Below are 16,214 nucleotides of genomic sequence, written 5' to 3' on the forward strand. Positions count from 1 at the left end.
CTGAAGTTACATGGATTTCCTTGAGTTAAAGTTGCCCCTTTTTCTATGATTCAGAAGCCCAAGTTCTCTTTTTTTTTCTTTTTTTTTTCTTTCTTTTCCTGAGCTTGGGTAGTGTCAAAAATTTCAATGCATAAAGATTTATTGCTAAAATTGTAGAAGACTGAAAATTATAGCAGTGAAATCGTGATTGTAGTTTCAGCTCTTACCATACAAAAATATTTGGATGCATTTGACTTTATGAATTATCACCTTTACATTTACAGTTTCTTTATGGTGAATGGCGTGGCAATTGTAAACCAAAACTTTTTTCATACATTAAAAAATTGTTTCCTTCTGTCTTTGAAGGTTACAGAAAACAGATCAGACCTTGAAGATTTACATCTTTATGCAACTCCTCGGGAGCAACGGTTTCGTAGGTTTGCCAGTTTAGAATTTGAAGGACAGCTATATATGACTCCATATGACTTCATTCAGGCTGTCACAAATGATGAACCCAAACGTAAGCAGGAGTTTTATATTGATAAAATTGCTGGGGAAAATGCCAGTGGTATATGTTATTTTTCCATTTGCTTTTGATTACTACTTCTGTTTCTGCTGTGCTAAAAAGGTACTGCGTCGTCCACAATTTTATTTTTAATGGTATCCAAGAGCATACAACGAGTATCCTGACTGTTATTAGATTGTAAACATCTGTATACTAGTCATTAGTTAAACATTCTTGTCTTAGAGGTCACAGACAGCTCAACAGGCATGAAAGAGAAGTAGTTCATTTGTACCATTTCCGTTGACACAGTTACAGTTATGGTTTTCTTCTGAGCAGGCCAGTATTGCTGTAAAACTCTTGCCTCCTCCTCTGTATAGTTTCTGTGTAAATAGGCAGGCAAGATGTGAGTTCTCTAAATAATTTAGGATAACATGGTTTTGCAATTTTTGCCATCTTAAATTGTCATCTGCTATCGTGTTGGGGTTTTTTGCCCTACAGAGATTTTATAACCATATCATGGCTTTCTAAATAACATGGTTTGATAAGAGTTTCAGTCCCCCAGGGGATCCACTTTCTACACTTAAAAGTTGCCAGAGTTAGCACTATGTGTTAATTAAATTAATGAAAAATAAACTATCAACTTTAGTTCACTTATTGTAAAATTTTTGCTTTAAGTATCAAAGAGTGACTAAATAGTAAGGTGATCCATTTCTGATCTAGTTTGATTTCCTGGCCCTCAGGCTTGCAGTGCATTGGTAGCAGCACACAACTTCTGGGGAAAGTGAATATCTTTGCTCAGGTGTGACATGTATAATAACTCACCTTAGGTCTTTCTTCCTAAAGTCTACACCACAAAGCTAGTATAGAGAACAGTCAAAAGCAGCTAAAACAGTCAGAGGAGAGCTTAAAGCTCTGTGCAGATGTTAGATTTTTACCCTTTGTTCTCTTAACAGTGATAAAACAAGAGGAAAGAATTCAGCCATGGCACATCAGTGATCAAAACTTCTGTAACTTTTGAATAAAGATATAATCTCATTGTAACAGTGAAGACAGAAGATAAAGCTTAGATGGTGAAAACTTGCAAAACTTTGAAACTCTTACCAGAAAGCAAGTCTTCATTCTCTTTTTTTGCTCTGCAGTTAAAAAAGAGAGGAAGCAGATTCCGTATCACAGAAGTTAATACAAATACAGATCAGCACTTTATATCTACTTCCTCTACCCAGATCTCCAAGTCTTCTTTTTTTTGTTACTGTGGAATTGGGTTTCGCCATGTATGGTCATGAAGCAATTGTGCCATGTACTGGACATCAGTTAAACATTTTGTTTTAACTCCATTTTACAACAGTTTGACTGGTTTGACCACACTGTAGGTATGGTTTGCTATTAAGATTTTTCCATGCTAATGAAATTTATGCTTCCTTCTCTCTCACAGCAAGTATTCAGATTTTAAAAATCAAACCAAACCAAACCAAAAAGTGTTAAGCTCACAAGGACATTCTGTTCATCTCATGCCAAAGGAGAACAGATCTGGAGTTGATCAGGCACCCTTCTGAGTTCAGTGTAGCAAACCTTATTTGTATCAAAATCCTTCCTGTGCATCCAGTTCATCTCTGAGACTGAAAGCAAAACTAACCTGCATGTCCTTTAGTTTTATAGACTAGTATCAGAGATTACATGACTGAGATCATTATTTTAAGGGAGAGTGTAAGAGGCTGTAACAAAGTAGAAGTGGATGACTTCATTATAGTGGAAGTCATATTGTCTGGGACATTTGGACAGAAGGTTGAGAAGTAGGAATTAATAGATGAAGTAGGTGACCTTGCAGGTATTACCACTTCCAGCTTCTGATCTCTGACTGTTAATTTTAACCTTTGTACTGCAGCTTTGTCAAAGTACCGCTTTGTCTGTTTGGGCAAGTCTTAATTTTCTGTCTTGCTCTATGGAGGATAGCAAGTTTAAGGAAGGTATTTTTCTGAATAAAATAATATATTCTAAACATCGTCTTTTGTATTTTTGGATCATTTTGTAAATAAGTTACAACTTGTAAATAATTGTGTCCATTCATGTTGACATACTAGAGCATCTATATTTTGCAGGAAAAAAAAAAGAACATACATCTGGTTTTTTTTATGGATGAAGACTAGAAAGGTCTTGAGTTTTGTCAAAAAGCAAAAATGGTCTTTGAAGAGTAGTAATAGTAGCTCTTTATGTCTGCTTTATAGAAAAGCTAATAATACTAGACCTGAGTGAGATTTGTCATTCAGTGAATGCATCTATTGTGATTGATTTGCTCTGGAAATCTTGTAAACCCTACAAAAGTCAAGAGGGTGTTCACTTCCTTTTTTGATTAAACACTAGCTAATATGGTAAGAGTATATTTTCTTTTATAAAATGTGACTTTTGACTCCAGGCAGTTATTATAAAAAATATAAGATAAATGCTATAATTAATTTGTTGCTGCTGCCTTTTTGGTGCAGGCTTTCATTTGGGAAAATATAATATTTTTGACAGTCATGCTTGATACATTTTTATCATCTGAATATATGCTTATATATTTAGAAAGCCAGTTAAGAGAAGAGGAAATATATTTTGTTCTCTTTAGCTCTTAACTATGGCGCTTTTTTAGTTTTAGCCTAATACTGAGTTTTAGCCTAATACTGAGCTGTAAAAAGTATGTATATACACATAAATCTTCACTTGCTTGTCTAGAAATAAAACCTATGTATAATGTATGAGACTGGGAATTTGTCTGATTGGAAAGTTAGATATATTTGTTCCCCAAGTTTTTTATGGTAGGCATAAACATATATCAATTTGTATGGCAAATGAGGTTGTTTTGTTGGGTTTTACTTAGTATTTTGAGACATGAGTTTAATTGACATTAAAAAATCAAACTGAAAAGTATATGAAAATCTGTTGGCTCATGTTATGATGTTGCTTGATATAACTCCACCATACTTGGAGTGGGATTTGCGGACAGTCTTGGTGCTAACCTTTAGCAAGATGTAAAACTAAAATTTCAGTGAGTTTCTAACCATGAACTAATGAAAGACCATAGTGAGTAGCTTCTGTATTGTGATAATTATTTAATAGAGCATGGAGTTCATCATGAGGAAGGGATTTCTAATACCACAGCATGTTTTGCTCTATAAAAATGAGACTTTACCAACAAAATGTTATGGATTTGACCACATACTATTTTTCACAGTGCTTTATCTTAATATTGTATCTGAGCAAATGTTTGTCTTGAGAGGGTGGTGATGAACCTCAAGTTTTGATTCTTGGATGGTTGTGGACAACTGTTGTCGAATGCAAGTATTTTTTTCTGCTCCTGGAGTCTTTCATGTAAGGCGTTAGGAAAAAAGCATCTGCTTAGTCTTACTCATTATCAGTTTTCAGTGTTAACGAGCAGTTCCAGTTCTGTACCGGAGGCCCTCTTCAGTGCCTCTGTTAAAACTACTTACAAAAAATTGAGCCTGACAGAGGCAGTAGAGGGAGCATGAATCTGAGTTAGTAGGAATGGCTGAAGGGAGTCTTAGCACCTGGTGTAGTTTAAATGATTTTTTTCTGAATTTGCTTTAAAAGGTATGAGTAGTCCCTGAAGCAAGGGCCAGAATCCAGGTCTCCCTGCAATCTGCACTGTAATACTACTGCTACTAAATAATCGTTTCAGAATATTGATGCCACAGGTTAACATGAATGCCCCCTATTTCCTGTTTAACGTTTTACTGGTGTATTTTGGAGGTAGAAAGTCTTTTCTCTCACTGAAGCGGTGTTGGATTAAAAACTATACATCTGAATTGGTTCTTTGAAGTTAGGAGTTTAGCTATGTATTAAGCTAATTTTTTTTTTAATAACATAAAGAGAATTTTTTGGAACCAGGTTGAAGATTAGCCTTATGAAGTAGAGAAGATACCTTTTCTTTGGCTAGAAAACGCAGAGTATAGATGCAGTCTAATTTTTGTGACACCACATTGGCATAACTAAATTCTGTACATTCATAACTTTGTATTTTGTTGCAGGTGCTAAAAAGTGGCGATCCCTTTCAAAGCAGGTGGGCAATAATTCCTGTGCTGTCTTATAACCATAGATTTTTATACAGTTACCTTCTTTCATGATGTAAACTTAGAGTCACAGGAAAAAGAAGGGAGTTTTTAAATCTTTATTAAAAAAAAAAAAGAGAGAGACACTGATTTCTTCCTTTTTGTCACTTCAGACTCAGCTGAATCCAGAATCTCAAAGATACTTGAGCAGCTGTGCTTGTTATGTTGGATTTACTGACTTTCTCAAGCCTCTGCCAGTTCCTGCCTCAGCCCATATCTGACTGAGTTTCTTTAGTGTCTAAGTGTAACAGGTGTATCCAAAGCTGCTTGAAATACTCATGCCACTCTCTAACTTTTATGATGTTTAAGTGCCTCTATACTTTTTTTTTCCCCTTACATTTGTACAACTGCAAAAAGATTCTATCTGTATCTCTGTATTTTAAGTAAAGTACATTCATATTCATGGATGAAGTTTGCTTTAGTTCAGGTTGAGTGTTTTAAAAGAACAGTTGCTTGGAGCTTGTATGAAAACCTTACTGAAATCCAGGGGGACTTATCCTTGGCTTCAGTGAATATGGGCAGTGGTGAGTAATTTCAGCAACAAATAGGTTATATGTCTCTCTCCAGCTCTGCAAACACTTAGTATTCATGCAGATGAGCAATCCTTGGAATAATCATGTGTGCAAAATTTATAGATGTGCTTGAGTGCTTCCAAAGTCATTGTGGTAAACTGAAGTTAAATTAACTGATAGATTTGCATGCAGTTCCTTGTCTTTTATATTGATTTCCTAGCGTTTACTCATAATCTGGTAACTACTTCATTAAATATTTAAATATATACTTTTATCTTTTTTAAATCTTATTTTTAGGAACTGAATCAGATCCTTATGGAGACACCACCAGTTTGGAAAGGATCATCCAAACTTTTCCGTAATCTTAATGAGAAAGGTGGGGGATAAGAATTTATTTTCCTGAACCAAATTATCACTTGTATTGATTTATTGTGGCTAAAGTGATGTTGTACTTTAATCTGAGTCACATCTTCAAAAAGCTAAAAAGTGTTTGTTGCTTTCTACATTTTACAGCACGGAAAAGTTCTCTTTAGTCTCTACAGTGTTTTAATCATGCCATCTTGCAGCTAGCCTCTTTGAGTGAATTGGTGTCTTAGAGTTTGTTAAACTGGTGTTTGAGTGTTTCAAGTTCAGTTTGTTGTAATGAAGAATGATCTATAGATCATAGATAGAATAGTCTAATAAAGACACAATATCTCTTTTTTGAATAGGTTCAATGATGTGATTATTTTTAAAGACAGGAATGGTATCTTAAATCACTGAATAAGCATTTTCTTCACAACACAAAGAGATAGTTTCAGAAATGCTATATATCCCTTTAAATTCTGCAGATGAGGGATTTGATAGCTTTTAAAACTCACACTATTGGTAAAGGAAGAGCTATGAGCCACACTGCTGGTCTCCTCTTTTTTTTTTTTTCCTTTCTTAATAAACTATCACTTCAAAAACAAAAAACACAGAAAAAACCCTATGATGGCTTGTGTACAGACATTTAAAAGCTATTTATGAGAAATAATTCACATATTCCCTTGCTTATATTCAGAATGGCAAAGGTCTGGTGGAGTGTTTTAAGTATTTTTAAAAGCAGCCACAAGTACTTGCTATAAAATAAAGACACTTTATGAATGCTTAAAATATGCATGCCAACAACAAAATTCCAATCAAATGCGTGCATGTAATTGATGAATCTAATTCAAATGCAACTCAAATTTATTAAAGGAGTAAGTATACACCTACTCTCAGAGGAGGGTCCCAGGCTTAAATATCCAGTGCATAGAGGCGCTCACTTTTTTCCCTGAGTCTGCAGCCAGAACTCCAGAGAGGCAGAAACTGGCACATCTTTGCACTGTATTTCCTTGTTTTCCTTGCTCTAGGCTGCTTTCCATGTACTCAGAACAGCTGACTTTTGAAATATTAATTACATAAAAATTCAGCTTCAGAATCTGTTAAATCAATACATTATCAGTTTTAAAAAAACGTATCTGGATGTTGCCTATTAAATCTGTAATAAAATGTCTGCAACATGTGCAGTCTTGATTCAACAATATCTTACTCTAGTTTTCTGCCAGTGAAATTCTACAGAAGTTGACAGAATTAAGTGGAGTCAAAACTGGTGTAATAGACTGGTAAAATTAGTAATAAACTTTAGCACTGACATAGCTTTTCAGCATGCTTTATGAAAAAGTGAGTTCCGTTATCCCATTTTATAGATAATATAAGAGAAGATGATGGGTCTTATGACTGATAAGGTCATTCAGTAAGCCAGTTACAGGAATGGAAATAGAATTCGGGTCTCCTTAATTCTAATTTAGTGTTTATTTAGTACATGACACGAAAACTCCAAGATTAATTTACTCATTTTCTTTAAAACATGCACATTTTAATATGAAGCAAGTAGCGAAAGCCTATGTCCATTTATTTTGCCATAGATTCATTTAAATCAGATGAGCCACATAGATTTATGCCAGTTGTCCTTAAGTTTTATTTTTATGTTTTACCCTTGAGTGACCTCCCTTTCTTCTTTCTGATCTTAGTGTAAGTTTTTCTTTCTGTTCAATCATCATTTCAGAGCTTCTTTCCCATAACACTCAGAGCAATCAACCAGAACTATCTGTCTACAGCTACAATATACCCCTACAAACAAAAGGAGAGAATGCTTTCAAGGCCTTTTATATTGCTGTCTTGATACCTGTAATGGACTACTTGACAATTGCACTTTCTTCCTCCATTTTACAACAAAGAAGGTGTCATCAAACAAACAAAAATATATATTTACATTTATTGACTGGCTATTAAAGAATGTTTTACATCACTGAATGAGAACCTTTGAGGTATCTGATTTCTTGATAGCTGCTTGTCCAAACAGATTTCAAGCAGGCCTTTGAAAACTAATTTCTGCAAGCTGCTGTATAAAATCAAGAAGATAAAGCATAGAGCATGTGTTACTTAAATGCTTGCATTTAATCTTTGCTAATCTTCAGTGTGGAGCTATGTGTGAATGGAGGAAAAGCGTAGGTGGTATTAAAAATACTTAGTAGCCTTCCTTACTAGATCTACTAGCAGTAATAAAATCTTGGTTCTGAAGACTTAAATTTGCTCTTGGATCAGAGGTCGGAAAATATCTTTTTTTTCCATGATTGGAATGGAAGTTGGGAGGGCAGCGTTTCAGCTGGTAAAGGTTGAGGGGTTTAGTGATTCTTTCTAATATGTAATTTGGTTTCGAAGACAATTCCGTTAACTGTCTGTCTTTTGTATTGTCTTTATATTGCAGTCTCTGTGATATCTGTGGAGATCTCTGTGGTTGGTTATTTTTTCTTTTATGTTTGAGGACAGTAGACATTATTCCCTTGAAGGCGCTCCTCTTTCAGGACAGTTGGCTTTTAGGGAGGAGTATTGTATGATCAAAGGTTTTGGGAGGCATTTGAACAGATCCAAGAGAAATATAACTGAGACTTTCATATCTCAGCTATTCAAGAGGGCAGAAAGTCGCCCCTGAGTATTATTTCTGGACAGAATTAATTTAGAACTTTTTGTGCTGTAAATATTAGTAGAAAATGCCAAAGTTCCTTACTTTGGCAGTGTTGGAAGTGCTGATGTTAAATGTGTTCAAATAACTGTAAAATCCACATGAATGATACAATGTTTTGAGTTTTAATTCTACAGGTCTTTCAGTGAAAAAAACTCAGATGACTGTTTACATAGTTTGTCACATATTCAGTTAAGTCAGATTTTAGAAGATATTTAAACATCCAAAGATGTGGCTGTTTTTAGAAAAACTTTTGCACCTGACTTGGACTGAAATCAAGGAGACAGCCAGCAACTTTTGAAAATCCCAGCTGATAGACATCTTTACTCTCAGGCATCTAAATACTTTTTTTTTTACTCTTTTGAAATAGTCTGATATTGTGGACTGACTTAACACTTTTGGTTTTGGAGAACAGACAAAATCAATTTGTTAGAAATCAAGAACCGGTTCTGCTAGTTCAGCCTTGAAGATCATTAGAGCTAAGGGCTTTTGGGAGAGCTGCAAGTCATCGTTTTCAGTTCTTACTGAACTGTAAGATGCTTGTCTTCATTGGTACTGTGGGCATTCTGCAAGGTTCTCTCTTTACCCAAGAGCTAGAAAAGCAGAAGTACAGCTTATGATACCAGACATACTATTTGGATAATGACTTCAGCTCTAATTTAAATTTTGCCTTAATCACTTCTGAAGAGAAAAGGAAGTGCCATTCTACACTGTGATTGGCTTTTGACATCTAACAAAAGATGAAAAGCTTAGGACATATTCCTTACAGATTTTCTGAATGTAGAAGAGATAGTACAAATGTCTCTAGCAGGCTTTAAAAATATTTAACAAAATTTACACATTCATTTAGTAAGAGTTTTAATATAAATTTCAGGTGATGATTATGAAAATGTGCATATAAAGACAACTCAAAAGCCCAAATCTATGCTTTTGTAAGTAACATGAGGCCAGGTTTTCAATTTATATAGGACATGCACTTATAAAGCACGTATTAAAGTAAAGAACCATACTCAAATGGTACATATCAGGAGGGAGCACTATTAATGTTCTCAGAGTAAATGTTCTCATACTGTTAGAGAGTATTGTCGCGAATTATTGGTGGGGTTTTCGGAAAGAAAACCAAATAAATAATTTCTGTTAGCTTCTAAGAATCTAGCCAGCTTCTGTTTAATGAGCCATTCTCCACTGACTGTAATTGTTTATTTGCGGTATTTAATGTATTCCTCCCTTAAAATACTCAAAAAACAAACCCAAACAAAAAATCCCACCCCATAGATCAATATTTTAGACAAATAACTCATTGACCAGATTGAATACAGTCACATGCACAGAAGTATGAATGTACATGCACATGTACAAAAATTCTCCTTCTTATACATAGATTTAATATTTTCAAGTTTAGGATGTGAAGACAAAGTGAAACTAATATGGCATAACTTTTTTTTGTCTTCAGGTGTGATATCTTACACAGAATATTTATTCCTCTTATGTATTTTAACAAGTAAGTATTTTTACAGAAAAAAGCCCAAAAACTTCCTTAAAAATTTCTAAGCTCTGAATGTATTGCTGTACGTTACAATACTCCATTTTTTTTTTTCTTTCCCTCCCCCCCCCCACCCCCCCCCACATATCCCAATATGGAAAAAAATGTTGTCATGCATCTCTTTGTCCATTTGAACCTCTCCTGTCCTACTGGAATCTTGTGTTATGTTTTATTTAAGCGTTTTATTATCTGGAACACCTTTTACTGACTATTGAGAAAGTTGAGCCACACACTTCAACTAAACCCCAGTTAAAAGCTTAAATTTATTTTCTTCTTTGAAATTCCTACAAAATTTCTAGCTGAATTTACTGAAGTTCATAAAGGACATTGAATATAGGAAGAAGAGGAAGATATACATTATTACTGGTTTGTTTCACCTATTAGTGCATAATGGGTGACATCAATGAGACAAGGATAGAATATAAAATACAAAATCTGTCAAACTAAAGTAAATGTTTATTTATGTTAGAAAACACTAACAAAATTGAATACTTATTCTTCTACCACCTATAAAAACAACATAGAAGAACTTATAGCTAGAGTAAACTAAGCCTGATACAGACTTTGTTTTGATATTTTAAGAGGTGTTTTTGGGGAAGGAACGAAGTGTTTTACTTGTCTTTCCTTTGTATGTAATTTAAAAATTTCTATTGGATTCATTAGGTTTTTCTTCAGACATGATTTGGATTCTTACTGTGAATCAGAGCAGGAACTTCACCCTGAACCCTTACAATCCCTAACTGCTGGATTGATGGATATTCTTCCATCACTTCTTTGTTATCTGGACTAACTTTTGGCCATAATTCATCCATATTGCAAATCATTGAGTATCACCAAAATGTTGCCTAAAAGCTTCACTTACAGTTACCTTCAAAGTCCCCACATTTCAGAAATAATTTGAAATTCTAACCTGATTTCAAATTTCAATGACTCTAAGCATGTAAACAAGAAAATTCTGGGTCTCTTTCAACACATCATTTGTTTTGACCAGAAATTGCATCCTGTACCTTTTTTGCAAAACTTTTTAAAGTGTCTTTTAGAACAGTGTGTTTTCATAGAAAATTTATTTTCTATGAATTTGTGTTTTGTAACATAAAATAGACTCTAGTTATGAACTAACACTTTTAACTACCCAACCACCCATTACTGTGAGATATTTTTCTTTGATATTTCATATTCTATTTCTACTGTCTATTTCCCTTAATCTATGAATTTGTGAGCAGACCTTCTGTTTTCATAACATGGATAATACTGTTTTACAGATGTTATGATTTGCATTTACTATGTACACAAACGTACTCATTTAAATTAGTTGAGGATATGGCTTTTATAAACAGACACCAAATAATTTCAGAGAGTTTTATATTTGCTTTCTTTCCAAGCAAATAAATAATTGAATGGGGTTCTTTTGGCAGAGCCGCATGCAGGTTTTAGAATTGCTTTCAACATGTTTGATACTGATGGCAATGAGATGGTGGACAAAAAGGAATTCTTAGTGGTATGTATATTTTCAGTCTTTGAATATTTTGATGTAATCTTGAAATTAAATTTTTGTCTGGATTGACACTCATCATGATGTCAATAATCACGAGAACATGAGCTATTCTTCACTGAATATAGTTATTTGCCTTATTTAATGTAAATAGTAAATGTATGTAATGTAAATTGTAAATAGTATCTCCTTATTATATTGCATGGGTGTGTTGTATATAATGATTTTTGAAGCTTAATTCCGGTTTTTATTCTGGATCTTTTTAATTGCTACTACATTCACAGATAATTAGGCTATTAAAGTAATACTACTGTATCAACGGTCAGCAGAATTATTTAATTGCCATAATGATGGAGGGACTTGCGAAAGAATCTTTTCCTGGGAGACCACTTCACTTTGTCATTCATTCTGCTTATAATCCCAGGTGACCTGAAAATATTGACTGACATAATGTAACACTATCATCTCTTTTGGACAAGATTTGTGATGAAATAAAACGTACTGTACATATATCTAGTTCAGCCCGTGAAATCCGTATGCTGAAGCAATTTGTTAAGATGGGGTTCAGTGATTTCTTTTTAAGGAGAATATTCCCGATAGCAAAATTGACGTTGAGCTGAATAATTTTCATATGCTTTGGAACAGTTGGCAGGATATCTAGAACTTGACAGTAGTTTTTGTTACTTCAAAGGTTTTGTTACATTACAAAGCTGAATTACAGTATTTTTCAAAATAGAGCTTTACTCAGTTTATTGCTTGAAAAAAGCGGTTCTGTAAATTCTTCTTTCTAATTATTTAAGCAGAGAGTTTATTTTTCTTCTGGTTAGAAATTTAAACAGTTCTAAAAGGCCCAGACTTTGAAAGAAAAATTAGCTTATTTCACATGTCATTGAGATTTGTGTATTAAGAAGAATTTGGCACTTGAGAGAAAATCTTCAAAAATTCTTATATCATCCACTGTATTTTGATTTTGATCATGATTGCATCTTAAAATTCGAATACTTCACAAGTTTTCAGATGAGAGGATCCACTAAGTACAGAAGAATGATGCTTGCATTGACAAGTATAAAATTAGAAGGCCTTGGTACAAGAGGGCTATAAGAGATTTATGTTAATTTCATTTATTTTCTGATTTTAAAAGAAATGGGAGGAATGATTAATGCTATTCTAAATTAATGTCAGTGATGAAGTTAAAAATTTATACTTTTTTAACAAATCATGAAATGCAGAAGATTGCCCACTCATCATTAGGGCTTCTTATTTTACAATGACTACATGGCTTTACATTAACAAACTGCACAATACAGTATAAATCAGAGTTTTCTAAATTGGTAATGTCCATACGCAGCAGATGTCTGGGATTACACTGAAACATTCAGCTGTGGCAAACATAGTTTTTGACATTTCTTTAGAAATTAGCATTTAAAAGTTTGTTGTTAGTGGTTTAGACAAGCTTTCTAAAGACCACACAAGGCCTTTATTTTCTACTGAATAAGTACAGGCGATTAAGGGAATAAAAAACATTTAAAAGAATTAAATCAGATGTTTGTAAAAAAGATATTTGCAGAAGACATCAATTCTTCATAGATTTTTTGTGTAGTTGAGTTTTTAAATAAATACAGTAAATACATATGAGAAGCAGCCCACTGCCTTACTAAAGAAGATGAAACAAAATACAAAGAATGAAACAGACACACAGAATGGATTTAAGTGTCAGACCACTATTTATTTAAAATGAAGACACCCTAATTTCCTGTGTGCTGTTTCTTAATTGTTTTCAAGTCAAGTTATAAGGCTTGATTCAGATAAACTATGCTAACCTAAAGAAAACGGAAGCATGAAAGAAACTGTCCTCAACCCACTGAACTTCCCCCAATTCTTCTTTTCAAGGAAATGATACACAACCAAGTGAGTGAGATCTGAGGGACTTGTTTTCTGGTGGCATAGGTTAAGCAGAACAGGTCTCATTTATTTTGGAAGCTGTCACCACTTGCAAATTGTGGCATGCTGATCATTTTTTGTATTCAAAGACTAAATGTACACATATTTATTTTTGCCAGTTCCTAATAACCATCTCCTCCGGTCGGGGGAAAAAGCCAGCAAACATTGGATTAATTGGCCAAAGGAAAAATAGAAGAAGAAGGAAAAAAAAAAAAAAAGCTTTCTGAGTTCCATAAAAGAGAAAGTGGGGGAATAGACCAAAAACTTTTTAAAAAAAAAAAAAAAAAAGGCTTCCATTACAACAGCTAAGTGGGAGGAAATTGAAGCAGATAGAAGCAGGAGGCTTTGTCTTTCAGAAACTGATGCTGAAAATGAAATCAAATAAGTATATAAGGCGGGAAGCAAGGACAACATTTGGCTGTGGATATTGCATCTTTCTTTCTAACTATGCTTTTATAGTCCTCTTTACATCCTACTTTTTATTTGTTCTTTGTCATGGTCCCTGATAAAAATTTCTCCTTCTTATTCTTTTCCTCTTACCAGACTTAGAATCATTAAGGTTGGAAAAGACCTCTAAGATCATCGAGTCCAACCGTCAACCCAACACCACCATGTCCACTAAACCATGTCCCTAAGCGCCTCATCTACACGTCTTTTAAATACTTCCAGGGATGGTGACTCTACCACTTCCCTGGGCAGCCTGTTCCAAGGCCTGACCACTCTTTCAGTAAAGAAATTCTTCCTGATGTCCAGTCTAAACCTCCCCTGGCACAACTTGAGGCCATTTCCTCTTGTCCTATCGCTAGTTACTTCGGAGAAGAGACCGACACCCACCTCGCTACAACCTCCTTTCAGGTAGTTGTAGAGCGCGATGAGGTCTCCCTTCAGCCTCCTCTTCTCCAGGCTAAACAGCCCCAGTTCCCTCAGCCGCTCCTCATAAGACTTGATCTCTAGACCCTTCACCAGCCTCGTTGCCCTTCTCTGGACACGCTCCAGCACCTCAATGTCCTTCTTGGAGTGAGGGGCCCAAAACTGAACACAGTATTCGAGGTGCAGCCTCACCAGTACTGAGTACAGGGGCAAGATAGAAGAAAGAAAGGAGAATTTCCAAACATTAGATACACTGTTCTCCACCTATTATTGTATTTAACAAATTTGTATAGATTAAACCTGACCCTAACTCTGCTTGGTTACCATCTCAGTGACCCTTCAAAAGTTAGATCAAAACCGGTAAGTCAGAATGTTAGATCTGACTGAGAAAGACTAAAATAGATAGACAGGTAGGTAGATAGATAATGTCTGTGTAAATAAAAGTAAATATGAAAATAAAAGTTGATTCAGTGATGCTGCAGCTGTGATAGACCTGGCCCTAGAACATACACTTGGCATCTGTACTCAGCTTGCTTGGGTATGCATCATCTTCTGTGTGCCTGGAAGCAGGAGACAGTAAGTGTTGCCATTTAAACTATATCCAGCATTTGCAAAATACTTCTCCATTGATGCTACTATGACAGTAGCTATCATAAAATTGGAAGTATAGCTAATACTATTCAGTTTTGCAAATAAGGAGACTTTGAAGAGATTGATGTACGGATCACATGTTTTGTGATTCTTGAAGAGAAGAGTACGTGTAGTGCAGAGTTGAAAAATACTTAATTTTTCTGATAACAGCTTTAGTGTTTTTGTAAACTAATTCCATGGTGTTTGTGCTTTCCTCTTTGCTTATGTCATAGGGGTGAGGTCAGGGAACAGAAGGATTGTGTTCCCTTGTTACAGGAGATCTTGTTTTTGCTGCTTTCAGCAGTCAATCTCTTTATCCTATTTCAAACAATGTTCCTATGAAAGTACTCCTAGATCCTTTTCACATTCAGTTTTCTACTCACTGGTATCCTATAGCACTCCTTCTGAACAAAAGATCCATTTCCAGAAGTTTAGCAAATGCTTTAATGATGAATGCAACAGAATCCTATTCCCTTTGCCTCTGTGGGAGGGGAAATACATCCAAGGATGCATTGCTTTTTACCAATCTTTTTTGATTTTTCAATTACTGCCACTCTTCTCTCCTACTTGATGGCTTGTCACTTTAATTTTTACAAGGTATTTTCTTTCTATTTCTCTCTCTTCATTTACCTTTCTTCTTTCCACAGTTTTGGGTTGCAAACTGTGTAGTACTCTAGGCCATCCAGCTAAACGTCCTATCATGACTTCTTCCTTGTCAGCACAGGTTACAGTAATTTGTGCCTGTAGGTTTTCAAAAAATAAGAAAAAACATACCAAGGTCTGTAAATTGATCCCATACTAAAAAACAGATGCAGTGACACACACAATATTCTGGTCTGTATTTGCCTCATAGGCAATTCCAGAAAACAGTAGTCAATTTTGGAAATTCATAAAAGCGTTATTTATAAATGTGTTTGCTATTTAGTTGCTAAACACTGTATTCATTTATTTCACTGTTGTTATACCCCTACAGTAGACTTTGTGATCCCTTTGTCTTAGTCATCTGCCTCTCCGAAATATGGTATTCTGAAATTAAATTTGGAAAATTTGCTTGCAAAATTTATCACACACACATTATCTTTCACATTCCGATCCCTGGGGAGCTCTGTGTGCGTGTTACTACAGTATCAGGTTTTTATCAGACTTCTGGTAGGTAAAATGGGGTCTTTGAAACGACTGCCACAATTGCGTATTTGTGGTACCACTGTCTGTATGCTATGATGTTTGGTTCTGAAAATACCATATTCTAGATAGGACAAATTTGTCAGCCACAGTGTTTATGCTTTTTTCAGCCATTTTGAGATTAGCAAATGCTGCAAGTGGCAGTACAATATTTTCAGGTGCGATTTTTGAAAAGTTGAAGTTCACTGGTAGAGGTATAGATGGGATCATAGTTAATACTGTTCTGTCTCCTGTGAAGAGTAAACAAGGTGTCACTTTTTTCTAATGGTTTGGGAATATTAGTAAGTATTACTATAAATAAAACGATTTAAAGAATACAGATACTTACAAAGAAAGGTAAGTACAGACCATTTCTTAGTCTGAAGACTGTGGTTTCCAAAAATAAATATGTTTAATAATATCTGTATGTTTTAAATCTTGTATTTGAGGTTT

General features: G+C 34.7%; 1 protein-coding gene across 1 annotated transcript in view; it reads left to right on the forward strand.

The window, feature by feature from the left end:
• Positions 1-345: 345 nt before the first annotated feature.
• LOC104069213 (calcium uptake protein 3, mitochondrial-like) overlaps positions 346-16,214 on the forward strand; it is a gene marked incomplete at both ends in the record, with an annotated part of 28,976 nt that continues 13,107 nt past the window's right edge. Inside the window, 5 exons of the mRNA XM_009576462.1 lie at positions 346-499; positions 4,507-4,538; positions 5,397-5,475; positions 9,578-9,625; positions 11,083-11,165. Of these exons, the coding sequence (XP_009574757.1) occupies positions 346-499; positions 4,507-4,538; positions 5,397-5,475; positions 9,578-9,625; positions 11,083-11,165 (396 nt within the window). The remainder of the gene's footprint in view (positions 500-4,506; positions 4,539-5,396; positions 5,476-9,577; positions 9,626-11,082; positions 11,166-16,214) is intronic.

This window comes from Fulmarus glacialis, unplaced genomic scaffold (genome assembly GCF_000690835.1).
Source record: "Fulmarus glacialis isolate BGI_N327 unplaced genomic scaffold, ASM69083v1 scaffold1354, whole genome shotgun sequence".
Taxonomy (NCBI): domain Eukaryota; kingdom Metazoa; phylum Chordata; class Aves; order Procellariiformes; family Procellariidae; genus Fulmarus; species Fulmarus glacialis.